This window comes from Coregonus lavaretus, assembly GCF_964263955.1.
Source record: "Coregonus lavaretus genome assembly, chromosome: 10".
Classification (NCBI taxonomy): Eukaryota; Metazoa; Chordata; class Actinopteri; order Salmoniformes; family Salmonidae; genus Coregonus; species Coregonus lavaretus.
In genome coordinates this window covers 10,115,257-10,143,108 of record NC_139997.1, presented here as the reverse complement: position 1 = coordinate 10,143,108, position 27,852 = coordinate 10,115,257, and the positions used below count along the sequence as shown (strand labels likewise).

Below are 27,852 nucleotides of genomic sequence, written 5' to 3'. Positions count from 1 at the left end.
TAGCCTAAATCCGACCATAGCAATGTTGAGGGAAATATTTTATAAACAGTTCCTCATATGCGCTCTCCTGACTGTTCAACTTTCTTTCATTGTCTAGCAGCCAAATGCATTATCCTAGTCATATTAGCAACCCATGAAAGTTGTTGTAGAGCTCCCCTCTTTCTACATTTCTAATGGCATTTTCCATCTCTGTCCATGAAACTGCTTTCACATGCGGTGTGCATTAGAGAACGTTTTTCCACAAATTATATTTTGGAACATTAGGCCTACCGTCGTGTGCACATTGCTGCGCTTAAAAGGTGAAGAAATAAAAGTTGTTCTTAATGTCAGGGCTGTATAGAGTGTACAGTGAGGGAAAAAAGTATTTGTTCCCCTGCTGATTTTGTACGTTTGCCCACTGACAAAGAAATGATCAGTCTATAATTTTAATGGTAGGTTTATTTGAACAGTGAGAGACAGAATAACAACAACAAAAAATCCAGAAAAACGCATGTCAAAAATGTTATAAATTGATTTGCATTTTAATGAGGGAAATAAGTATTTGAGCCCCTCTCAATCAGAAAGATTTCTGGCTCCCAGGTGTCTTTTATACAGGTAACGAGCTGAGATTAGGAGCACACTCTTAAAGGGAGTGCTCCTAATCTCAGCTTGTTACCTGTATAAAATACACCTGTCCACTGAAGCAATCAATCAATCAGATTCCAAACTCTCCACCATGGCCAAGATCAAAGAGCTCTCCGAGGATGTCAGGGACAAGATTGTAGACCTACACAAGGCTGGAATGGGCTACAAGACCATCGCCAAGCAGCTTGGTGAGAAGGTGACAACAGTTTGTGTTTCTTCCATTTGCGAATAATCGCACCAAGAACTGTCAATCTCCCTCGGCCTGGGGCTCCATGCAAGATCTCACCTCGTGGAGTTGCAATGATCATGAGAACGGTGAGGAATCAGCCCAGAACTACACAGGAGGATCATGTCGATGATCTCAAGGCAGCTGGGACCATAGTCACCAAGAAAACAATTGGTAACACACTACGCAGTGAAGGACTGAAATTCTGCAGCGCCCGCAAGGTCCCCCTGCTCAAGAAAGCACATATACAGGCCCGTCTGAAGTTTGAATCATTCAGATGTTCATTGGCAGAGGAGAACTGTGTGAAAGTGTTATGGTCAGATGAGACCAAAATCGAGCTCTTTGGCATCAACTCAACTCGCCGTGTTTGGAGGAGGAGGAATGCTGCCTATGACCCCAAGAACACCATCCCCACCGTCAAACATGGAGGTGGAAACATTATGCTTTGGGGTGTTTTTCTGCAAAGGGGACAGGACAACTTCACCGCATCAAAGGGACGATGGACGGGGCCATGTACCGTCAAATCTTGGGTGAGAACCTCCTTCCCTCAGCCAGGGCATTGAAAATGGATGGTGTGGATGGGTATTCCAGCATGACAATGACCCAAAACACACGGCCAAGGCAACAAAGGAGTGGCTCAAGAAGAAGCACATTAAGGTCCTGGAGTGGCCTAGCCATTCTCCAGACCTTAATCCCATAGAAAATCTGTGGAGGGAGCTGAAGGTTCGAGTTGCCAAACGTCAGCCTCGAAACCTTAATGAGTTGGAGAAGATCTGCAAAGAGGAGTGGGACAAAATCCCTCCTGAGATGTGTGCAAACCTGGTGGCCAACTACAAGAAACGTCTGACCTCTGTGATTTCCAACAAGGGTTTTGCCACCAAGTACTAAGTCATGTTTTGCAGAGGGGTCCCTCATTAAAATGCAAATCAATTTATAACATTTTTGACACGCGTTTTTCTTGATTTTTTGGTTGTTATTCTGTCTCTCACTGTTCAAATAAACCTACCATTAAAATTATAGACTGATCATGTCTTTGTCAGTGGGCAAACGTACAAAATCAGCAGGGTATCAAATACTTTTTTCCCTCACTGTATGCAGTACAGCACACCATAGATTTGATTCGATGACAAAGTCCTCATCTCAGGTGCAGATGCGTAAGAATTGGCTGTATGGCAAGCCTCTCTTCAAAGAGTCAGGATGGTAGCTAGATGCATGAACAAGGCTATTTTTGTCCATAGGTTTGATATAAATATGCATCCAAGCCGAACAGAAATATTATCAGAAACATGTTTGGTCATTTTCACAGCTTTTAATTCCCCTAAAACCGGTCAAACTGATGTCATTTGGAAATTTTGCACAGAAGATTTTTGCCATTATTGCCGAGTTAGGCCTATTGCATTTTTTAACAATCCTGGTCCTTAAAATGTCTGCTGCGCAAGAGAAGCAGAGATGAGAGAACTTTACCGATGTCAACTAGATTTAAACTTTCATCGATTTATGACATTCTGGTGAGCAATGGTTTATGTGGTCTTCTAGGGCAGTAATGACAGAAGAGATCTTCATGTATCTAATTATAGACAAATTGACTAACAAATAGCCTACCAAAATGTTGGAAATTATAAGCAGAAACATAAAAAAAAGAAATCCCGCACCCTCTGTCAAGCAATCGTTCCGCCTTCTCTGACCGTACAGCTTACTTTCTATCGGCCTATTTGTGGGTTAGGGTCAGGCTGTGAATGGGTTATTAGCAGTTGCGGGCGGGTGTGGGTGAACAAACAGCTGACCAGAGCATCACTAGTGTGTGTGTGTGTGTGTCAGGCTTGCTCACATAACTGAACCCATATGGTTGGCTTTCATTTACTATGCTGGTTGCCAGAAACCCTAATGTGAATATCATGACTGTCCGCTGCATGTCTGTGTGGTGTTCTATCTCTGAACTTTCACAGACACTGACAACAAAGTAACCTAAACATATTACACAGTACAGCAGACCCTTTTAAATGTTTCTGACAGTTGAATGGGATTGAGATAACCAATCACTCCTCCTGTGTGTGTCCTCTTTGGGGGGGGGCGGGGAGAGTTGTAGAAAAGGTTAAAGGGATGGTGGGATCTAACTGAAGCAACACACACAACTCATTTGCTTGAGGAGGCTTTGTGAATGAGTACAAGAGTGTTTACATGATTAGTGTGTGAGAAAGTGGAACAGCGAGTGTGTGAGTTTGAGGGTGTAGCGTGACAGTTGAGCAACACAGACCTCCACTCTGGCCCTCAGGGGAAGAGGGGCCTCATGCTTCTGGCTTCAACTTGAACCAGAATGAAAAACACTGTCCTTTTCCCAGCATGTCTTTCCCCAGAAATAACAAAAGGCTGAGCCAGAGAACAGACACATTAAACTCAGACATTGCACGGTCACAACCTATTAGTTATGATACACTATCTACCTATCTTTACAGTTTGGATCCATAGAGTAATGAGCCACTACTCACCAATTACACTACATCACATATTTCCCAAAGAGATTGTACAATCTCACTCAGGAGTCCCCTGTGCTGTGAAAAACTGTCATTACGTTGTCATTACATAATTTACTCCGTCTGGTGATGTCATTGTTGTTGAACTGTTTCTTTTGATGCTTTATCACTTTAAACCCAGAGATTATGTCATTCAACTGGAGCATTTACTGAAGGGCCTCCCTTAGGAACTCATTCTCATAGAAAGACACTGGTCTGGGACCAGTCTCCTAAACATACCTCTCTGAAACAATCATTCCCTTAGAGTAGGGTTGCAAAATTCTGGTAACTTTCCCAAAACTACCTAGTTTTTCTGAAATCCTGGTTGGAAGATTCCTCGAATTACGAGGGAATAAGCAGGAAATCTGGGAATCCTCCAACCAGGATTTCTGGAGAGAACAAAAAGTGAATGAATAGAAACCAAACACTTTGAGGTCAGCGTAAGAATAGAATTGGGGTGGAATGTGTGAGTTTTTTAAAAAGTAAATTCACTTCCCTGAGTTACTTTTTCCAATTCCACGCCTGGGCAGAGGACAAGAGCGCTAGGTGGGGAGGCATGCCCCGCCTGTACAATTGTAGGGGAAACACTGCTCTGTGTCTGAAGTCTCTGGTTGAATATTAACATCTCAGCATCATTACAAACACATGCTGGTTCTGTAGTAGCACGGTAGACACTGAGGTGGTGTTGCTGTCAATAGTGTCCCTGCTGCAACACATAACAATACTATTGTTACAAAGTTAACCCCTTAACTTCCTCTCTCCATCCACAGTGGGACTGCCCCTGGCAGCCCTTAAATTGGGCCAAATCAAGCCCTATCAGAGGGGCTTTTTCTGTAACGATGACAGCATCAGCTACCCCTTCCACCACAGCACAATCACCTCCAATGTGCTCTACGGTTTGGGCTTCACTTTGCCCATTTGCTCTGTAAGTAAGAATGGAAGAGTTGACAAAACAAAATATTTCTTACATTTGTACTGACCAAATATTGAACAGCTGGCTTAGAGTACATTATAATGACCAATGGACAGCTGTTACTACATATACAGCACTACACAATGACTAACAAACAGGTAGCTGTTCGTTCTAAGTTGACAGTTACACTTATTGATACCATACACAAAGTTATTTAGTTAAATGCCTGGTCATGATGCGTATCTTATCTGTAAAGCTTCAACATTAGGGAGGATGTCCACTGAGTTTAGGGGTTCAATTCAGCAAGGCCATAACCAGTAAGCAAAACAAATTGATATGATGCCATTTACAACCACATTACAACCATATAAACAGGTTGTAAGGATGTAATTTCAACCAGATTATAACCATATAAACTGATTATAATGATGTGATTTCAACCAGCTTTGCCAACCAGGTAAGGGTTAACTCAAAAAGAGGATGCCCAGTCCACAAAGTGTCCCCATTCCCCTTTCACATATCACACAACCCTGTGGTCAAACTGTTTATTTTGTTACCCTGTTAACTAGGCTGTTCAAACTGGATTTAGAACATATCACTTATTCTGACTTTGGCCAAAGATGCAATCATAAATCATTGATCCTACCATTTATTTTTTAACAGTAATTAGATTAGATTACATTTCGACATGTCTGTTATTGAGCGTTGAATGTAGAGATGTTATTGAAACTTGAGGGTCCTGTTGATAGGCTTTGGAACAAACACAGGCTACTTTCTCTGTCCAAAAATAACTGGAATAGTTTCCTGGAACACTGATTTGACTAGGTTGATAGATTCTATTTGAAGAATGACAGAGACAGAAGTGTTGGCCCACTGTGTTCCCTTTGTGTGTTACTTAGGAAAGCATGTGTCCACTACTAGCTATTGTGGCCTATCCAGTGTTGAGGTCAGAAGTTCAGCCGGTGTGCGTGTAGTGTTGGTGACTGATCCCTCTTCCTGGCCTTTACTGTGATGAAAACCTTAAATCCCCTCCTACACACACACTCACTGACTCACACACACACTAGACTTTTGTTTTTCATAAACTATGTCTATTCCATTATAGTTCACTGGAGTGCCATACACAACACTGCTGTTACATCTTTTTAACTATCTCAACTTCAGTCTATTCATGGTTTTAAACGGATTTATTTCTCCATACATCAACATGTCGCGTGGCAACCTTTCAAACTGTGGTGCTTCACAATGCAGCTTTCACAGAATAAAGAAAAGGGGTGTGGCTAGCGAGAGTGAATCTGTCACCTGAGTTTCTCCTCTCAGTCCTTGACAGCCAGACTGTGCTGGGGTCCTTTTTGATGTCAGCAGTATGATCTAACCATGATAATGTCAACAAATACAACCCCTTTATTCAGCTATGGAGAAGATTTGCATACTAATGTGAACTAATCTCAACCTTTTTACGCATCCAGTTTCTACTTTCCTTGGGTCAATGTGTGTCATAGAACTTGCAGTGTGCGATTTGATGTTTTACTAACTACGGTTTTGTGTTTACTGCTAATTACTAATGATTGCTTCCACAGCACGTTTAAAGTATACAGTTTCACTACTGTATGTAGTAGTGTGAAACTCTATTTTGAAGTTTCTAATGTAACTAACATGAACACCCGGTGAATCTTCCTGAAAAAGCATTCCACAGAGTTACTTCCAACATGATAACCCACTGTGCTTTAAGGAACCCAGGGAGAGAGAGGAGGGAAAGAGAGAGAGAGGAACAGTGAGAGAGAGATTTCACTTGCTTTGGCAATGTAAACATATGTTTCCATGCCAATAAAGCCCCTTGAATTGAATTGAGAGCAGAGAGAGGGCAGAGCAGAGAGAGGGCAGAGAGGAGAGAGGGCAGAGAGGAGAGAGGGCAGAGAGGAGAGAGGGCAGAGAGGAGAGAGAGAGGAAACAGAGCAGAGAGAGCGGAGAGGGCAGAGTGGGCAGGGAGAGCAGCGAGGGCAGGGATAGCAGAGAGAAGAGAGTGCAGAGAGATCCGAGAGAGCAGAGAGATCCGAGAGAGCAGAGAGGGCAGAGAGGGCAGAGAGGAGAGAGAGGAAACAGAGCAGAGAGGAGAGAGAGAGGGCAGAGAGGGAAGGGAGAGCAGAGAGGGCAGGGAGAGGAGAGGGCAGAGGGGATAGAGAGCAGAGAGAGGAGAGAGAACAGAGGGCAGAGAGAAAGAGCAGAGAGGAGAGATCAGAGAGAGGGCAGAGGGAGCAGAGAGATCAGAGAGAGGGCAGAGAGAGGAGAGATCGGAGAGAGATCAGAGAGAGCGGAGAGATCGGAGAGAGATCCGAGAGAGCGGAGGAAGATCAGAGAGAGAGCAGAGAGAGGAGAGATCGGAGAGAGATCAGAGAGAGCGGAGGAAGATCAGAGAGAGAGCACTATTGTGGGTCGTTGTGGAATGGACATCTAGGCCTACTTGTGGATTGCATGTCCACTGCACTGTGCACTCAAGCACGAAACAGCTTCTCTTCACCAGGGGAGCAAGTAGTGTTTGTTCCCATGAGAACTCTCTTTAGCCACCATGTTGTTGCTTTTTTCCCTCCTGTTCCTGACAGCCTGCGATGTTTAAAATGTCTACTTAGATATAATAAATGCCACTTAGCAGATTATTTTATCCAAAGTGACTTACAGTCATGCGTACACACATTTTACATATGGGTGGCCACGGGATTCAAACCCATAACCCTGGCGACGCAAGATCCATGCTCTACCAACTGAGCCATACAGGACCACTACAGTATATGTCTTGACTTTCCTCTCTGAATGTTCTCTTCCGCTCAGTGTTAGACGGGTGTGCGCTGTGCAGTGGATCTATATGGATGTTAAGGAAGGTGTTTACAGGCCGCTCTCCTAACCTACTCCTCCTGTTCTGTTCTCTTTCATTTGCTTTTTGCTAGCTGGACTCCCATTTGCAATACTCACACCACTACACAATCCCTTCAAACGGGGATTTTTCTGTAACGATGATTCAATCAAGTACCCTCTTAAAGAAGACACCATATCCTATGAGTTGTTAGGTGGAGTTATGATACCCGTCACAGTACTCACTGTAAGTGCACCTGTTTTATGTTCACTAGTTAACTCATCTCTCTCTCTCTTCCCTTCCTACTCTTAGTGCTTAACATTCATTTAGGCTAAACATGCATACTTGTACAAATGTCTAGTTTAACTGCAATCATTCATTGTATTGTCTAATAATAACACTGTCTGTATGAAAAATAACAAAACATCAACCAAACAAACAGAGTTGTAAGAACTTCCTATTTTCCTCAAAGTATCACGAGAACTGAAAAACCAAACCAAACCCCAACCCCTGTTAGTTACTTCTCTATGTACTCACAGACCAGAAATGTATCAGACCATGGTGGTTGACCTTTAAAGTCTCTGAAACAAAGGCCTCTCCATAAGCCTACTCATAGTCTCCATCTCCCGCTTGACTCTTGGCCAGTATTCCACTGACCGTCTTAGTAAATATCCTTGACAGTTTCTATAGTCAAACTCAAAGCACAGAGGCCTGTATTCATAAAGCGTCTCAGAGTAGGAGTGCTGATCCAGGATCAGATCCCCCCTGTCCACATAATATTATTCATAAAAACAAAACTGATCCTATATCAGCACTCCTACTCTGAGATGAGGCACTTTAGGAGCCTTGTTGTGGCTGTTATCAAGTCTTACAAAGGGCTTTTGCAGCATTCACATTCCAAAAAGACGTTTTTGTTCCAATACATTTACATAAATTCACCTCCCATGGTCCGCACACATTTCCAGTCAGTCAGTGTAATTGTACTCTGCAAGTAGAAACCCACACACCGGATGGAACTCATTTACGCGTCGTGAATTACCCTTGATGTTTGAACAGTTGGGCTTCAACAGAAACCGTTATCAGGACATACCACCCCCTTGAGAGTGTAGAGTACAGCAGTAAGCGTATGTTCATATTGTAGTCGTAGGCCTATTTCCAGATAGGGGAATGTAAATACACTTCCAGATAACTTCTCATGCTTCCAGGTCCATTGGTAGAGATGTGAGCCAGACAGTTGTCCACAATAACCACATCCACTTATTTACTAGAACACAACATTTAAAAAAAGACCCCCTTCCCCAACCCACCCACAATGTTTCCATGACGTATGTTTATTGCACTCAACATGATCTCAAAATCGTTTCTACCGTTGACACACATCTGACCACAAATTGCTAAATCTTCTAAAGTAACAGGTTAAGTTTGACCACTCAGGTTTGACTCAGAAGCTGCATTGTGATGCACCAGTGTGTTTGTTTTCCCTTTTCAAAAAGGTCTTTACTCATTTGACTTTACACACGTTTCTCAGTGGACATCCTTGTTAGGCCTTTATAGTCACTCAGATGGACATTCCTCTAAAATGCCAGGGTCTATTTTACTTAAAGGGCCAGTGCAGTCAAAAACGTGATTTTGCTGTGTTTTATATACATTTCCACACTGAGGTTGGAATAATTCTGTGAAATTGTAAAAATTATAATGCCCTTTTAGTGTAAGAGCTGTTTGAAAAGACCACCTGAAATTTCTGCCAATTTTGGTGGGAGGGGGTTTTGGCCTTCCATGGTGACATCACCATGCAGTAAATGTATTAATAGACCAATAAGAAAGAGTTCCAAACCTCGGCCAACAGCAGCTCATTTTCAGTTTTCCCCTCCCCACTCAAACCACTCTGAGATAGTCCTAGCAAAATTCTTCCTTGAGAAATTGCTCTTTGCTAAGAAGCTATTTTTGACCATTTTAGCTGCAAACAATCACAGTAAGGTACTCAATTGTTACTCTGAAATGAATTGATATTGAGATGAAAACAGCTGCATTGGACCTTTGAAATTCCTGTAATTTTAGTGACTGACTTGCCAGTTGTAATCCTGTAACTGCAAGCTGTGAGTGACCTAACCTCTGCACCTGTCTACCTCCTCCCTTCCTCACAGATGGTCTTTGGAGAGTGCCTTTCGGTCTATCTCAAACGTATCAAATCAAAGTCCTCTTTCAGCAACATGTATGTGGCCTGTGTTTACAAAGCCATCGGCACATTCGTGTTCGGGGCAGCCATGAGCCAATCGCTCACTGACATCGCCAAGTATTCGATTGGCCGGCTCCGACCCCACTTCCTGGACGTGTGCAAGCCCGACTGGAAGCTGATCAACTGCACGGCCGGCACCTACATAGAGGACTTTACCTGCACAGGGAACGCACGCATGGCCAATGAGGGCAGGTGGGTGTTGTTGAGGGGAAACTGACAGTTGGGCCCAATTCGCTCCCTATCCCTTCAGTGTTCACAGATCTGAAGGGTATACGGCAGATCTGAAGACTCTGGAAAGGTATAAGCAGTGACTTGGTGGAGCTTCCACCATATGCCTTACAGATATGCAAACATCAAAGGGAGGGGTAGGGAACTATTTGTGACTGGCCGGGATGCTTCTTACAAATCTACTGACTGAATTATGACATCATCCATCAACTGAAATATAATATATCCTGTTGTATTGTTTATTATGGTCAGATAATATGCTGAGTGCTGACAATGAGATAATTGTTAAGAAAGGCAAGCCCACACTGAGGTTTCTGGCTGCGTTAGTGTTGAGAGAATGCCACAGTACTGAAGTGGACACAAGTTAATGTTGAGAGAATGCTACAGTACTGAAGTGGACACTAGTTAGTGTTGGGAGAGAGCCACAGTACTGAAGTGGACACTAGTCAGTGTTGGGAGAGAGCCTGACCATGCTGATCCAAATATCCTCAGTACTGTAACATAATCCACCAGCCTAATGTCAAAACAATAAAGACCTGTATACCGCTATTCTGGTGGACAAGGCTGAAGACACAGAAGTTCAGCCAGATATCACACAGAGAGAGAGCCAAGAGAGCTCCAAGTCGACCTCACTATTTAATTCAATTATTACATAGAACACACACACAAGCCAAGGCTCTGGCTGATGGTGGGCCTCATGTCCCTTAGGGAAATGCTAACATTGCAGAAAGATGATCTGTAGGTTATTCTGACCTGCTCTCTTCACTCGGTCCACCAGGCAGGTGTTTGTTCTATTAATGACTACCATACCAAAGAAAACACCCAGAGCCGGGCCCGAGCCAGGGAAGGGCTGCCATGGGAGACCAGAGCCACACCCAGGTAAATATGACCTTCTGGGGCCACAAGAGACTGGGAGAGCCCACCCAGGGATCATGGTAGAGATTAGGGTAGTCTCTGTATAGGTTATACTCAGGTTTCTAGGCTAACACAGGAGAGGTTCACCACATGACCATGAGGTAATGACAGTCTACAGATAGGAAGGCAGACAGACAGACAGCTGTCTCACACCACAGCCAAAATGATAGTCTGTATAGAGACCGCTAGCTAGCTAACTATCGCCCACCACAGCCAATAACAGTAAGGTATGTCTAAGGGTGGGCCAGACCAGCAGGCACTCGACAACTAGCTCTTGTTTGTTGTTGCTCTATAAATAGAAAATCCTGGATGTTGATTTCAAAACTAAAATAAGGACTGAGACTTCCTCTCCTGTGTACATCCGTCGGTTTTCGAGTAGATCTTGTCAGATTAAATTTAGAGTGACCTGGTTTTACTGAATTTGGTTAGCGCCTCATCTGATACTGACAATTGACCTTGGTCTCCATGATGAGTATGCTTGGAAGCCAGCTTTAAGTGAAAGCTCAGAGAGGCCGAGCAGACCTCGGAAGGAACTTCCAAGCTCAGACCTAAGGGCAACAGAAAGGCAAACCAAGGTAAAACCAGGCTTCCTAGTCCAGTGTATTTAGGGCAATCCCAGGCTTCCCAGTACAATGTCAAAGGAGATAGAGGCTATAGGCCTGCCTCTGTTTATTAGAGAGGCTATGGGCCTGCCTCTGTTTATTAGAGAGGCTATGGGCCTACCTCTGTTTATTAGAGAGGCTATGGGTCTGCCTCTGTTTATTAGAGAGGCTATAGGCCTGCCTCTGTTTATTAGAGAGGCTATGGGCCTGCCTCTGTTTATTAGAGAGGCTATGGGCCTGCCTCTGTTTATTAGAGAGGCTATGGGCCTGCCTCTGTTTATTAGAGAGGCTATGGGCCTACCTTTTTATTCCAGTTTGGCCTTTACTCCCACACTTATTGATGTGGAATTGTGAAACAAAGGAGCTCAGAGAGAGCTGAAGTCATTTACCCTGATAAGCAGCCAGCCTAGCTATCAGTGTATGACACTATGTGGCTCTCCCAACACTAACTAGTGTCCACTTCAGTATTGTGGCTTTCTCTCAACACTAACTAGTGTCCACTTCAGTACAGTGGCTCTCTCAACACTAACTAGTGTCCACTTCAGTAATGTGGCTTTCTCTCAACACTAACTAGTGTCCACTTCAGTAATGTGGCTTTCTCTCAACACTAACTAGTGTCCACTTCAGTACTGTGGCTTTCTCTCAACACTAATTAGTGTCCACTTCAGGACCGGGCCCCAGGGCAGACCAGAGTATTAAGTGTCTGTGGGCCTGCAGACCAGAGTGTTAAGTGTCTGTGGGCCTGCAGACCAGAGTGTTAAGTGTATGTGGGCCTGCAGCTCTCCCCAGTGTTTATATCAGCCGCTGGTTATCAGTCATCTGCTGGACGGGCGGATGCCCTCGCTAGGCAGTTCAGCACTGCTTAAGTAAACAGGAAGACACTAAAGCTGGCCGGAAAAGTGAGCTAGGGTAGCGGCCCTCTAACTGCCCTGACCAGCCAGGCTGACTGTCACTGTCTCAACATCCAACATCCCCCCAATAACAGACGTCAACGGACGTCCCTCCCCGCTCTCCAGCACAACCCTATCACCCGGAAAAGGGTGTGTGTCACAGTTGAGCCCCTCTGTGTGTATGTGTTTATGTTATTCAATGGAACAATAGGGATAATCTATCACCAACGCAGAGCCAATTGAAGTGGATGCTGAATTATTTCCCAGCATTTTTTCCCAGCATTCAAAGTGCCCACAGCCACCACAGCAATCCCATGATGCCATTGTTGTTGTTGTGTTGCAGGCTGTCCTTCTACTCTGGCCACTCCTCCTTCTCCATGTACTGCATGTTGTTCCTGGCAGTAAGTATCCACTATGTGGTTTTCTCAAAGGGCAAATATGTGCACTCACTGATAGGGAATGTATAAGATTCACATTATAAACTGGGTGGTTCGAGCCCTGAATGCTGATTGGCTGAAAGCCGTGGTATATCCGACATTATTAACTGGGTGGTTAAAGCCCTGAATGCTGATTGGCTGACAGCCGTGGTATAGCAGACCGTATGCCACGGGTATGACAAAACATTTATTTTTACTGCTCTAATTATGTTGTTAACCAGTTTATAAAAGCAATAAGGCACCTCAGGGGTTTGTGATATATGGCCAATACACCATGGCTAAGGGCTGTATCCAGGCACTCCGCGTTGCGCATAAGAACAGCCCTTAGCCGTGGTGTATTGGCCATATACCACACCCCCTCGTGCCTTATTGCTTAATTAGAGACCAACTGAGTTTACGTCAAGGTCATTACAGCACAAAGACATGCAGAGAATATTTATAGAAGACCTACCATTGCATACATAGAATACTCAAAATGCAGCAAAACATATCAGTACACTGTGTTCAAATCAAATGTTATTTGTCACATGCCCTTAACCAAAAATGCAGTTAAGAAAATAGTTAAGAAAATATTTACTAAATAAACTGAAGTAAAAAAAAGTAACAATAAAATAACAATAACAAGGCTATATACAGGGGGTACCTGTACCGAATCAATGTGCGGGGGTACAGGTTAGTCGATTGTAATTGAGGTAATTTGTACGTGTAGGTAGGGGTAAAGTGACTATGCATAGATAATAAACAGCAGTGTAAAAACAAAGGGGGTGGGGTCGTGTTAATCTTTATTGGGGTGCAGACAGTGTAACGTTGGTTAGGCAGCTCTGAATGGTCGACAGTGTATTGTAGGGCTCTATTCAATATGTAGTGCTAAAGATCTGCTTCATAGCGCGATTGACAATTAAAGGCAATTTTCCCACAGTCGTGGAGACTGCATTATAGGTACACACTGCATATGTCGGTTCAATCGAAAATTACCTTAAAATGTTTACGCAGATCTTCCGCGATACTCGCAGATCTTCCGCGAGGTCTCTGACTCCCGACCACAACAGAGAACACGAGGGTCTATTTAGAGTGTTATCTTAGAAACAGGATTCCCGAACGGACCAGAGGACAATCAGACCCAGACGGACCCGATTTATATTTTTTTAAACGGGGACCCCGGACACAAATGGACCCGAGGACAATCAGACCCGATTGGAACTGAGTGCCAAACAAAAAAATGTGTTTATCAGCCAAGTTGCTCTTCTGGCTAACGAATAGGTCTTTATACTGTATGTTGGCTAGGAGTTCTATAAGTAAATAAATACAGTGGGGGGGAAAGTATTTAGTCAGCCACCAATTGTGCAAGTTCTCCCACTTAAAAAGATGAGAGAGGCCTGTAATTTTCATCATAGGTACACGTCAACTATGACAGACAAAATGAGAAAAAAAAAATCCAGAAAATCACATTGTAGGATTTTTTTATGAATTTATTTGCAAATTATGGTGGAAAATAAGTATTTGGTCAATAACAAAAGTTTCTCAATACTTTGTTATATACCCTTTGTTGGCAATGACACAGGTCAAACGTTTTCTGTAAGTCTTCACAAGGTTTTCACACACTGTTGCTGGTATTTTGGCCCATTCCTCCATGCAGATCTCCTCTAGAGCAGTGATGTTTTGGGGCTGTCGCTGGGCAACACAGACTTTCAACTCCCTCCAAAGATTTTCTATGGGGTTGAGATCTGGAGACTGGCTAGGCCACTCCAGGACCTTGAAATGCTTCTTACGAAGCCACTCCTTCGTTGCCCGGGCGGTGTGTTTGGGATCATTGTCATGCTGAAAGACCCAGCCACGTTTCATCTTCAATGCCCTTGCTGATGGAAGGAGGTTTTCACTCAAAATCTCACGATACATGGCCCCATTCATTCTTTCCTTTACACCAGGGGTGTCAAACGTCCGGCCCGCGGGCCGGATCAGGCCCGCAAACGGGTTTAATCCGGCCCGCGAGATGATTTTGATTTTTTTTTTAAAAATAACAACAACAAAAAAAAATTGTAAAGTATAAAAATGCGCTGCAATTTTTCAATAAAATAAACTGCTGTTCCAATTGCGTCCACTGGATGGCGCAATAGCAATTGTGTTAAGCAAGCAAACTGTTTATACCGGGGCAGAGCAAGTAGGTCAAGCACGTGCAGCCAATGAGCTACTTTGTTTTGCCCGCGATATTTATTACGGCTTCTACTTTTAACATTATGTGCTTTGGCACCCTCATTGCCCCAATATGTCTCTGTCAAAAAAGAGAAAAGTGGACGCAGAGTGTTCCAAGAAAAATGGTCATCCTATTTATTCACGGAATTGAATGGGAAAGCTGTATGTTTGGTGTGTTCAGAGCATGTTGCAGTGCTGAAAGAATATAACCTTTGTCGCCACTATGTGAGTCTTCATGCCGACAAATATGACAACTTTCAAGGACAGCGGAGATGAGAGAAGGTGAATGAACTGTTGGCGGGTCTGAAGAAACAGCAGTCTGTGTTTACTCACAGCCGAGACATCAGTGACGCTGCAGTGAAAGCTAGCTACCTCATTGCTAATGAAATCGCAGTGGCTTCAAAACCATTTAGTGAGGGTGAATTTGTAAAAACATGCATGATGAAGGCAGCGGAGATTGTGTGCCCTGAAAAGCGGCAGGCTTTTGCAAATATCAGCCTGACAAGAAACACAGTTGTGGACAGGATTTCTGATCTTTCAGTGGATTTGGACAGCCAGTTGAAGCAAAAAGTAAAGTCATTTATTGCGTTTTCGGTTGCAATTGATGAAAGCACGGACATTACAGATGTTGCACAACTGGCCATTTTCATCCGCGGAGTTGATGACACATTGACCGTCACCGAGGAGTTCGTGGAGTTGGTGCCGATGACAGATACAACAACAGCAGCTGATATTTTTACCGCACTCGTCGGCGCGCTGGACAGGGTCGGAGTGGACTGGTCCCACGCTGTCAGCCTGGCTACAGATGGTGCGCCCTCAATGATCGGGAAAAAAGCAGGCGTTGTGACAAAGTTCAGAGAGAAAGTGCAATCTGCAAATGGAGGACGTGATTTTTTGACTTTTCACTGTATTTTGCACCAGGAGGCTTTGTGTTGCAAGTCATTAAAGATGGATAACGTCATGAAGGTGGTCATCCAAACTGTTAATTTCATCCGATCCAGAAGCCTGAATCACCGTCAGTTTGACAGCCTTCTCAGAGAGAAAGACCACATCTATGGCCTGCCATACCACACTGAGGTAAGATGGTTAAGCCGAGGTGCTGTGCTGAGGCGTTTCTTTGATTTACGAGAAGAAATTGAACAGTTCATGGAAGAAAAGGGCAAACCAGTGTTAGAATTTCATTCCGCAGAATGGATGCAGGACCTTGCATTTATGGTGGATGTTACAGAGCACCTGAATAACTTGAACAAACAGCTGCAAGGGCGCAACAAAGTTGTCACGCAGTATTATGACAGCATACGTTCTTTCAAGTTGAAGCTGTCATTGTGGGAGACGCAACTTGCCGGTGGTGATGCAGCTCACTTCCCCTGTCTGAAAAATGTGTGCGCGACCCAACATGTGGCAGACATGAAGCGGTTCAAAGATAAAATAACGGGACTGTTACGGGAGTTTGAGCAACGCTTTCAGATTTATGTTTATATGTTTTTATGTTGATGTGCTATTGTTTTTATTTTATTTGTATATTTAACCAATTCTTGACTCTGTGGTTCTTGCACTTGTTTGGAGAACAGGATTTCATTATTTTTATCTACATTTCTGCCTGAGAAATGACACCCTGATATAGTTCTGTGATCTGTGATATACTTCTGTGAATCACTGAGGCATTGTGTGTTTGTGTGTTCTTTGTCCTCAGAACTTTCAAATAACTTGAGGTGTTTTATGATTAATAGTGATGTTGTGCTTTTGGACACTGTCCTCAGGCTCCAGCTTTATATGTTTTTATGTTGATGTGCTATTGTTTTTAATTTATTTTATTTTATTTGTATATTTAACCTATTCTTGACTCTGTGGTTCTTGCACTTGTTTGGGGAACAGGATTTCATTATTTTTATCTACATTTCTGCCTTAGAAATGACACCCTGATATAGTTCTGTGATCTGTGAAACAGTTCTGTTAATCACTGAGGCATTGTGTGTTTGTGTGTTCTTTTTCTTTAGAATTTTCAAATAAACTTGACGTGTTTTATGATTAATAGTGATGTTGTGCTTGTACTATTTTGGACACACTGTCCTCAGGCTCCAGCTTTATGTTGTATGTTGATCGTATTAAAACAAAGAAAACAATCTGAAGTTGTTGTTTTTAAGTTATATATACACACCATGATTTTTCCGGTCCGGCCCACTTGGGAATAGATTTTCCTCCATGTGGCCCCTGAGCTAAAATGAGTTTGACACCCCTGCTTTACACGGATCAGTCGTCCTGGTCCCTTTGCAGAAAAACAGCCCCAAAGCATGATGTTTCCACCCCCATGCTTCACAGTAGGTATGGTGTTCTTTGGATGCAACTCAGCATTCTTTGTCCTCCAAACATGACGAGTTGAGTTTTTACCAAAAAGTTATATTTTGGTTTCATCTGACCATATGACATTCTCCCAATCCTCTTCTGGATCATCCAAATGCACTCTAGCAAACTTCAGACGGGCCTGGACATGTACTGGCTTAAGCAGGGGGACACGTCTGGCACTGCAGGATTTGAGTCCCTGGCGGCGTAGTGTGTTACTGATGGTAGGCTTTGTTACTTTGGTCCCAGCTCTCTGCAGGTCACTAGGTCCCCCCGTGTGGTTCTGGGATTTTTGCTCACCGTTCTTGTGATCATTTTGACCCCACGGGGTGAGATCTTGCGTGGAGCCCCAGATCGAGGGAGATTATCAGTGGTCTTGTATATCTTCCATTTCCTAATAATTGCTCCCACAGTTGATTTCTTCAAACCAAGCTGCTTACCTATTGCAGATTGAGTCTTCCCAGCCTGGTGCAGGTCTACAATTTTGTTTCTGGTGTCCTTTTGACAGCTCTTTGGTCTTGGCCATAGTGGAGTTTGGAGTGTGACTGTTTGAGGTTGTGGACAGGTGTCTTTTATACTGATAACAAGTTCAAACAGGTGCCATTAATACAGGTAACGAGTGGAGGACAGAGGAGCCTCTTACATTTACATTTGACATTTTAGTCATTTAGCAGACGCTCTTATCCAGAGCGACTTACAGTTATAAAGAAGAAGTTACAGGTTTGTGAGAGCCAGAAATCTTGCTTGTTTGTAGGTGACCAAATACTTATTTTCCACCATAATTTGCAAATAAATTCATAAAAAATCCTACAATGTGATTTTCTGGAAAAAAAATTCTCAATTTGTCTGTCATAGTTGACGTGTACCTATGATGATAATTACAGGCCTCTCATCTTTTTAAGTGGGAGAACTTGCATAATTGGTGGCTGACTAAATACTTTTTTTTCCCCACTGTAGCCTATAGGCCATGGGTACTCTACTATTTGAGAAGGTCCGGTCACACAAATTTCCTAGGTGGCAAAGGTCCGGAAGGATACAGTCATTTATCGGCATAGTAACCAACCCCCACCTCGCAACCCATGTGACCCCAAACTGTTTAAAATGTTCACACCCCTCTTCTTGGCGGAAAGAAAGATTTGCTGTTTTTAAAGCTAATTTCTTACAATTCTACACATTTTGTCATGTCTTATGTGTGTTCATATGATACCTGAGTGACTCAACAAAATCAAATGGGGGGCCCCCTGGGGGTCGACGCCCCTGGTCACGTAATCTGACCATGAAAACTACAAGATTTAGATAGGTAAGTTAGGCTAACCAGCTATCTAGTTAACATGGGCTAGTTGATCAACTGGAAATTTGACAGGTTATAAATAGCTCTCTAAGGTCTGTCAGTAAATTGCAGTGGTGTATAGTACTTAAGTAAAAATACTTTAAAGTACTACTTAAGTAGTTTTTTGGGGTATCTGTACTTTCCTTTACTATTTATATTTTTGACAACTTTTACTTCACTACATTCCTAAAGAAAATAATGTACTTTTTACTCCATACATTTTCCCTGACACCCAAAAGTACTCGTTACATGTTTACATTTTAGTCATTTTAGCAGACGCTCTTATCCAGAGCGATTTACAGTTAGTGAGTGCATACATTTTCATACTGGCCCCCCGTGGGAATTGAACCCACAACCCTGGCGTTGCAAACGCCATGCTCTACCAACTGAGCTACACGGGACTAGTTACATTTTGAATGGCTAGCAGGACAGGAAAATGGTCAAATTCATGCACTTCTCAAGAGACCATCCCTGGTCATCTCGATTGCCTCCGATCTGGCGGACTCACTAAACACAAATGCTTCGTTTGTAAATTGTTGGAGTGTGCCCCTGGCTATCCGTAAATAAAACAACAAGAAAATGGTGCTGTCTGGTTTGCTTAATATAGGGAATTTGAAATTATTTATACTTTTACTTTCAATACTTACAGTGAGGGAAAAAAGTGTTTGATCCCCTGCTGATTCTGTACGTTTGCCCACTGACAAAGACATGATCGGTCTATAATTTTAATGGTAGGTTTATTTGAACAGTGAGAGACAGAATAACAACAAAAACATCCAGAAAAACGCATGTCAAACATTTTATGAATTGATTTGCATTTTAATGAGAGAAATAAGTATGACCCCCTCTCAATCAGAAAGATTTCTGGCTTCCAGGTGTCTTTTATACCGGTAACGAACTGAGATTAGGAGCACACTCTTAAAGGGAGTGCTCCTAATCTCAGTTTGTTACCTGTATAAAAGACACCTGTCCACAGAAGCAATCAATCAATCAGATTCCAAACTCTCCACCATGGCCAAGACCAAAGAGCTCTCCAAGGATGTCAGGGACAAGATTGTAGACCTACACAAGGCTGGAATGGGCTACAAGACTATCGCCAAGCAGCTTGGTGAGATTATTCGCAAATGGAAGAAAAACAAAAGACCTGTCAATCTCCCTCGGTATGGGGCTCCATGCAAGATCTCACCTCGTGGAGTTGCAATGATCATGAGAACGGTGAGGAATCAGCCCAGAACTACACGGGAGGATCTTGTCAATACTCAAGGCAGCTGGGACCATAGTCACCAAGAAAACAATTGGTAACACACTACGCCGTGAAGGACTGAAATCCTGCAGCGCCCGCAAGGTCCCCCTGCTCAAGAAAGCACATATACAGGCCCGTCTGAAGTTTGCCAATGAACATCTGAATGATACAGAGGAGAACTGGTTGAAAGTGTTGTTGTCAAATGAGACCAAAATCGAGCTCTTTGGCATCAACTCAACTCACCGTGTTTGGAGGAGGAGGAATGCTGCCTATGACCCCAAGAACACCATCCCCACCGTCAAACATGGGAGGTGGAAACATTATGCTTTGGGGGTGTTTTTCTGCTAAGGGGACAGGACAACTTCACCGCATCAAAAGAGACGATGGACGGGGCCATGTACCGTCAAATCTTGGGTGAGAACCTCAGCCAGGGCATTGAAAATGGGTCGTGGATGGGTATTCCAGCATGACAATGACCCAAAACACACGGCCAAGGCAACAAAGGAGTGGCTCAAGAAGAAGCACATTCTAGCCAGTCTCCAGACCTTAATCCCATAGAAAATCTGTGGAGGGAGCTGAAGGTTCGAGTTGCCAAACGACAGCCTCGAAACCTTAATGACTTGGAGAAGATCTGCAAAGAGGAGTGGGACAAAATCCCTCCTGAGATGTGTGCAAACCTGGTGGCCAACTACAAGAAACGTCTGACCTCTGTGATTGCCAACAAGGGTTTTGCCACCAAGTACTAAGTAATGTTTTGCAGAGGGGTCAAATACTTATTTCCCTCATTAAAATGCAAATCAATTTATAACATTTTTGACATGCGTTTTTCTGGATTTTTTTTTTGTTATTCTGTCTCTCACTGTTCAAATAAACCTACCATTAAAATTATAGAATGATAATGTCTTTGTCAGTGGGCAAACGTACAAAATCAGCAGGGGATCAAATACTTTTTTCCCTCACTGTAAGTATATTTTAGCAATTACATGTACTTTTGATACTTAAGTATATTTAAAACCAAATACTTTTAGACTTTTACTTGAGTCATTTTCTATTAAAGTATCTTTACTTAAGTATAACAATTGGGTACTTTTTCCACCACTGGTAAATTACATAAAACTGCCCATGCAAAACTACATTTAGAAATTGCACCTTGTGCATTGTACTATTACTATTTTCAACAGCAGAAAGTTGAAATCCTGACAGTTCCTGTCAGTTGAGTATGGTCTGCCAGTTGAGTAGGGCTGTGGCCGGGTCCATTCTGGTCCACTCGGGTCTATCAGCTGCAGTTAAATAGACCCGAGACCCGATGACAATCAAACAGGACCTGAATTTTGGACATGGACCTGCTCGGGTATTTGGGTGGACCCGTAAAGACCTCTACTCTGGGATACAGTAACGCACACACACTATAATACACTCTTTCATTACCTACAGTAACTTTCAAAATGAGTGTAAAAATGGCAAGGGGGACATGGCTTTAACACACTGTAGGCTTTTACAACAGCACATTGACAGAGGTAGCCTGTGCTGTTACCCCCTCACTCCAGGAACCAAACTTAATTCAGTTATGCGCAAGACTGACGAGCATGACAACCATGACCCCTATATGTCACTACTGGGCCTCCCCATTAGTACTGTGACCAGGGTCAGAGAGGGGCGTGTTCAATAGGGAGAAAACGCTAACATATCCAATTAGAGCACAGACCTGTCATCTTCCATTAGTAAACCGTTTTGCAACGGTATGCCCTACTGGATACGACCCCAGTTTAAAACCGTTATCAGTGGTGTGGTACGGGACGACCAGGGATCACACCAGCAACAGCTCATGTAACTGCTGATCCTGTTTGCCCAGTGTTAGGTTTATTACACTGTGATGACTCAGTAAGGAAAGAAACAGATAGAGTACGGACACTCACTGCAGCAAATGGAAGCACTGTGTCACTAAATGGAAGTTAATATTTATTATAAAAGTCCTTCAAACAAGAAGAGACAGTGTCCGATCTATCCCTGCATACCAGTAAAATCACTATGTCTACCTCAGACAGAACTGAAGGAGTGGCAATGACAATCCCAGTCTATTTTAAGAAGCGTGGCTGGTTTGTTTTCCATTTAAATGAAAAGACCAGACACACCCATCACTGTGCAAAGTCATTCAAAACTACTGAGTCAAGCATAGATGTGTCCCATATAAATGTTTTTTTCAACCATGTACGCTGATATAGAACATTTGTAGACAATGATAAACAGTCAGTTACCTTCGGAGGTGGAAATGGCTCTAAATCGATCAGTAGATTACACTTGTTTTGATAATTGATACAGATCTTGATCTATTTTACACACATCTCATAACCTGTATATGGATTTTCACATTTAAATGCCTTTAAACTTTATTCATCAAGTTATAGGCCTCATTAAAAGGGCAGACAGAAGTTGATTGGTTGGTTAAATAGTATTTTGGGGAGGTTTTGGCTGTGCAGTATGTTTATACCCAGCAGTTGAGAATCTGCCATGTAGAGTGGTTAGACAGAAGAGAGCAGAGCCACAGAGCTGGTTTAAGAAAACAGAAGAGAGCGTGCAAGGGCACACAGCCGCCCTCATCATCAAAATCTGAACGTTTGCATACACAAACAATGACCAGAGCACACAGTGGCAAAACCAGCTCCTCTCTAACATAGTTGAAGGACAAAACCAGACCAGCCTTAAATTAGCCAGCACTGTAACCCACGCAAAAGAAACACACAAACCCAAGTAGAAACCCAAGAGAGGTTTAAAGCATGGCAACAACTAGCCTGGCGACGCTGCTATGCAGCAGACTGTGTGCTGCTCCCACCCATGTGTTTTGTGTGAGGTTGGATATTGGGACAGCAAAACTTTTATTTTATTCTAGTCCAACAGGTCAAACAAGTAAATCAATTTAAGCCGTTTATACCTGGCGCTAACATGCATTCATTGTCCTGATTGTGCCTACATTTGTAGACAGGTGAAAACGATCAAAAGACGTGTGGGGGCAGATTCAGATTTAGGGAATTAATGTCTTTCCTACGCACTTCTCAGTAGTTATTCAGACTTACCTTATGGAGGCGCGTAACGAGGTTTGCGGGCGTGGTTCCCTTGGTGGCAGGAACGAAAAAAGGTGGTTTGATTCCTACCGAAAGTTACCACATTCAGTTAATCAACGGTAACGTTGGAAGTAGTGTAGCCTACAATATAATTAGAATATGGAGAATAGTACACAATAGTGTACCCTAATTGCCCGCACTGATCATGGAACAGTCTTATGCCGTGATTTAATAAGCAAACATGTCCCAATTTATTGTTACTACAATTTCTTTGGCCTTCATTAAATACTATAGTGTCCACTATTACTTGACCCTCAGCCACAAGGACTTGACGGTGTTTACAGAGGAAACAAATAAAAATAGTCTAAATCAAACGATGTAATGGAATGAGACAAATGTAGGGAAGGGAACGAACACTTAATTGACAGTTAAATATGCGTGTGTATTACTTATGGTCGCTACGGATAGTAGCAAATAATAGTTATCATAGGCTATAGCCTACAAATTGAAGGAAGCAGGAAAAGTCGGGCATAATGATTAAGACATTCTAGAGAGCCGAAAGGGTACATTTGGCGAGACTCTTTGCCTTGATATCCAATTTGGCTTGAGTCTCCAAATTTAAATCACTGCATATTATTAGGCCATACAATTAAAATTCAGCATAATGGCATAGCATTTCATACTTCCCTGTGGGAAAGAGCCATACATAGGCCTACCTATCATGTTATGCTTTTCAGTTTCCTGCCAGATGACTGGTTTCACATTAATCTCCAGCAAACAGGGTAAAATATATAAAACAAAATGGTCATTTAGCCTATATTTACAATCCCCTTATCCAAACGGATTACTAATTTACCTAGCTCATATCAATTTATAAATTACAGTGCATGGAGAATGCCGTTAATTCTATTCGGGAAAAAACGAAGGAGATACTTTTTCCAAATGGCAGGTTCACGCTACCTTATTCATGATTTCCTTGTGTGTGTAGGTGGTGTAATTATTAGGGAATTAAGTCAAGGTCAGAATACGGCATATCTGTATACAGCTCCGCCACACCGACTTTAGCCTGTAACTCATTTCCATTCTAAACTGGCCAAACAAGTTAGTAGTAAAACCATAAGGCCTTATTCTAACAACTCGTTTCCATCTGTGTCTCCCAGCTGTACATCCAGGCCAGGCTGCAGGCAGAGTGGGCCAGACTGCTGAGACCAACCCTACAGTTCTTCCTGATCGCGGCGTCTGTGTACACTGGACTGTCTCGTGTGTCTGACTACAAACACCACTGGAGCGACGTCTTGGTTGGCCTTATCCAGGGAGTGCTCATGGCCACACTGGTAGTGAGTAACCACCACACCGCTTCATTTGGTTCGATTTGTACATTTGTTACAATGAAAATTGGTCTTCTGCTCTGATGCTCTCGGCTACTACCGCCCAGAGGTGGTTTCCAAACCCTGTGATCTTTAGCGTAAAGGTGGTTTATACAGTGCATTCGGAACGTATTAAGACCCTTCCCTTTTTCCACATTTGGTTACGTTACAGCCTTATTTTAAAATTGATTAAATTATTATTTTTCATCAACCTACACACAATTCCCCATAATGACAAAACGAAAACAGGTTTAGGAATTTTTGCAAATGTATTAAAAACAGAAATACCTTATTTATGTAAGTACTCAGACCCTATGCTATGAGACTTGAAATTGAGCTCAGGTGCATCCTGTTCCATTGATCATCCTACGGATGTTTCTACAACTTGGAGTCCACCTGTGGTAAATTCAATTGATTGGACATGATTTGGAAAGGCACACACCTGTCTATATAAGGTCCCACAGTTGACCGTGCACGTCACAGCAAAAACCAAGCCATTAGGTCGAAGGAATTGTCCGTAGAGCGCCGAGACAGGATTGTGTCGAGGCACAGATCTGGGGAAGGGTACCAAAACATGTCTGCAGCATTGAAGGTCCAAGAACACATTATTCTTAAATGGAAGAAGTTTGAAACCACCAAGACTCCTCCTAGAGCTGGCCGCCCGGCCAAACTGAGCAATAATGGGAGAAGGGCCTTGGTCAGAGAGGTGACCAAGAACCCGATGGTCACTCTGACAGAGCTCCAGAGTTCCTCTGTGGAGATGGGAGAACCTTCCAGAAGGACAACCATCTCTGCAGCACTCCACCAATCAGGCCTTTATGGTAGTGGCCAGACGGAAGCCACTCCTCAGTAAAAGGCACATGACAGCCCGCTTGGAGTTTGCCAAAAGGCACCTATAGGACTCTGACCATGAGAAACAACATTCTCTGGTCTGATGAAATCAAGATTGAACTCTTTGGCCTGAATGCCAAGCGTCTGGAGGAAACCTGGCACCATCCCTACGGTGAAGCATGGTGGTGGCAGTTTCATGCTGTGGGGATGTTTTTCAGTGGCAGGGACTGGGAGACTAGTCAGGATTTAGGGAAAGCTGAATGGAGCAAAGTACAGAGATCCTTGATGAAAACTTGCTCCAGAGAGCTCAGGACCTCAGACTGGGGCGAAGGTTAACCTTCCAACAGGACAACGACCCTAAGCACACAGCCAAGACAACGCAGGAGTGGCTTCGGGACAAGTCTCTGAATGTCCTTGAGTGGCCCAGTCAGAGCCCGGACTTGAACCCGATCAAACATCTCTGGAGAGACCTGAAAATAGCTGTGCAGCGACGCTCCTCATCCAACCTGACAGAGCTTGAGAGGATCTACAGAGAAGAATGGGAGAAACTACCCAAATACAGGTGTGCCAAGCTTTTAGCATCATACCCAAGAAGACTCGAGGCTGTAATCGCTGCTAAAGGTGCTTCAACAAAGTACTGAGTAAAGGGTCTGAATACTTATGTAAATGTGATAGTTTTTATTATATACATTTGCAAAAATGTCTAAAAACCTGTTTTTGCTTTGTCATTATGGGGTAGTGTGTGTAGATTGATGGGGGGAAAATACAATTTAATCCATTTAAAAATAGGGCTGTAACGTAACAAAATGTGGAGAAAGTCAAGGGGTCTGAATACTTTCCGAATGCACTGTATACACCAGTATATAGACCTAGGAATCTCCCAATTTATAGCATTATGGCCATTCTCTTCCATTTTGAATCCTTAAATCTACCACTCTTTTTCCGCTGCAGGTCTTCTTCGTGTCAGACTTCTTCAAGAAGAGGGTTGAGCCTCAGAAGGAGGATATTCCCCACACCACCCTGCAGGAGACGCCCACAAACGGAAACCACTACGACAGCAGCCCCAACTAAACTATAAAGGAGGAGGAGGAACCATACATGGCATGTAGCCAGTGGGAAAGTGTTTACTGCATGCGCATCATACCCCACTAAGGGACGGACCACTGGGGTGGACGGAAAGGCTGAGTCCCAAATGGCACCTTATTCCCTATATAGCATAGCCTATATGGCTCTGGTCAAAAGTACTGTACTATGTAGGGAAATAGGTTGCCATTTGGGACGTAGGCAAACCTGTGAATGTAACCCTGCTTTGTGCATTCCTGACCTATGACCTGGAGCCTAGCTGTCTGTCAGAGTTCCCTATTGGACATTGAGTCCCACCCATGTTGCCTTGGCTGGACTGCTACTATCACAGCTTCCTGTGTATTATCATTACTATCCCAACCAGACTAATATAATGCATCTGTAGCTGACTATCTCGACAAGACTAATATAATGCATCTGTACCTGACTATCTCGACAAGACTAATATAATGCATCTGTACCTATCTCGACAAGACTAATATAATGCATCTGTACCTGACTATCTCGACAAGACTAATATAATGCATCTGTACCTGACTATCTTGACAAGACTAATATAATGCATCTGTACCTATCTCGACAAGACTAATATAATGCATCTGTACCTGACTATCTCGACAAGACTAATATAATGCATCTGTACCTGACTATCTCGACAAGACTAATATAATGCATCTGTACCTATCTCGACAAGACTAATATAATGCATCTGTACCTGACTATCTCGACAAGACTAATATAATGCATCTGTACCTGACTATCTCGACAAGACTAATATAATGCATCTGTACCTGACTATCTCGACAAGACTAATATAATGCATCTGTACCTATCTCGACAAGACTAATATAATGCATCTGTACCTGACTATCTCGACAAGACTAATATAATGCATCTGTACCTGACTATCTCGACAATACTAATATAATGCATCTGTACCTGACTATCTTGACAAGACTAATATAATGCATCTGTACCTATCTCGACAAGACTAATATAATGCATCTGTACCTGACTATCTCGACAAGACTAATATAATGCATCTGTACCTGACTATCTCGACAATACTAATATAATGCATCTGTACCTGACTAATATAATGCATCTGTACCTGAAGCAACAAAATAGACAAACAAAATACCTTACTTTTTATCCATCTGTATGTAAAAAAAAATCACTACAGACTTTATTACAATTGTGTTCAAACTATGTACAAATGTGTTGCACTTTTTGGAAGGAAAAAAGCCATTTTATGCTTAACATGAACACCAATAAAAATATTTAAAAACACATTTGTCTGGATGATATCATGATGGAAGGACACACTGAAGATACGCAAAACAACAAATGCAGATCTGTCTTACAAAGTTGATTTCTCAGTCACAAAATACAACAAATCACAGATATAGACTGGCAGCAAACACAATATCCCTCTTGATTTTTGTGATACCTATAAGGAAAAACAGAATAAATATGAGCATTTACTTGCTAAAGCCAATGTACACCTATAGACTAAGACTATATTAGACATCTTATTGAAGTCGCCTAATGGGTGCCTCACAACAAACTGGTCCATAAAACTCGAGATTTGTTTCGGTCGGGGTCCAAAGATCCGCACAAGTTTGTAGTAATTCAGTTTCCAAGTGTCTAGCTGAAACCTAACACAGAACCTAGTGTATGGTATACCCGAGGGTTGCCTCCACAGACTGCAGAGTACCCGAGGGTTACCTCCACAGACTGCAGAGTACCCGAGGGCTGCCTCCACAGACTGCAGAGTACCCAAGGGTTACCTCCACAGACTGCAGAGTACCCGAGGGTTACCTCCACAGACTGCAGAGTACCAGAGGTTTACCTCCACAGACTGCAGAGTACCCGAGGGTTACCTCCACAGACTGCAGAGTACCAGAGGTTTACCTCCACAGACTGCAGAGTACCAGAGGGTTACCTCCACAGACTGCAGAGTACCCGAGGGTTACCTCC

The 27,852-nt window shown here is 43.0% G+C and overlaps 2 protein-coding genes across 4 annotated transcripts in view; one reads left to right on the top strand and one right to left on the bottom strand.

Moving 5' to 3' along the window:
• Window positions 1-27,162, top strand: part of plpp1a (phospholipid phosphatase 1a) — a 29,616-nt gene extending 2,454 nt beyond the window's left edge. Inside the window, exons 2-7 of one of the 3 annotated variants that reach the window (XR_014613850.1) lie at window positions 4,131-4,285; window positions 9,266-9,549; window positions 10,364-10,464; window positions 12,336-12,393; window positions 23,752-23,928; window positions 25,741-27,162. Coding sequence is in view for 2 of the 3 variants with exons in the window: in XM_084170258.1 (XP_084026384.1) it covers window positions 4,131-4,285; window positions 9,266-9,549; window positions 12,336-12,393; window positions 23,752-23,928; window positions 25,741-25,860 (794 nt within the window). In the remaining variant the exon portion in view is untranslated. Of the gene's footprint in view, window positions 1-4,130; window positions 4,286-7,215; window positions 7,368-9,265; window positions 9,550-10,363; window positions 10,465-12,335; window positions 12,394-23,751; window positions 23,929-25,740 lie in introns of all 3 variants that reach the window. The other 2 variants (XM_084170259.1, XM_084170258.1) reach the window with 2 other exon arrangements.
• The window catches only part of LOC311136166 (exosome RNA helicase MTR4-like), a 58,170-nt gene continuing 57,227 nt past the window's right edge, over window positions 26,910-27,852 (bottom strand). Inside the window, exon 26 of the mRNA XM_084170257.1 lies at window positions 26,910-27,322. Coding sequence (XP_084026383.1) covers window positions 27,270-27,322 — 53 coding nt within the window. The 3' untranslated portion in view covers window positions 26,910-27,269. The remainder of the gene's footprint in view (window positions 27,323-27,852) is intronic.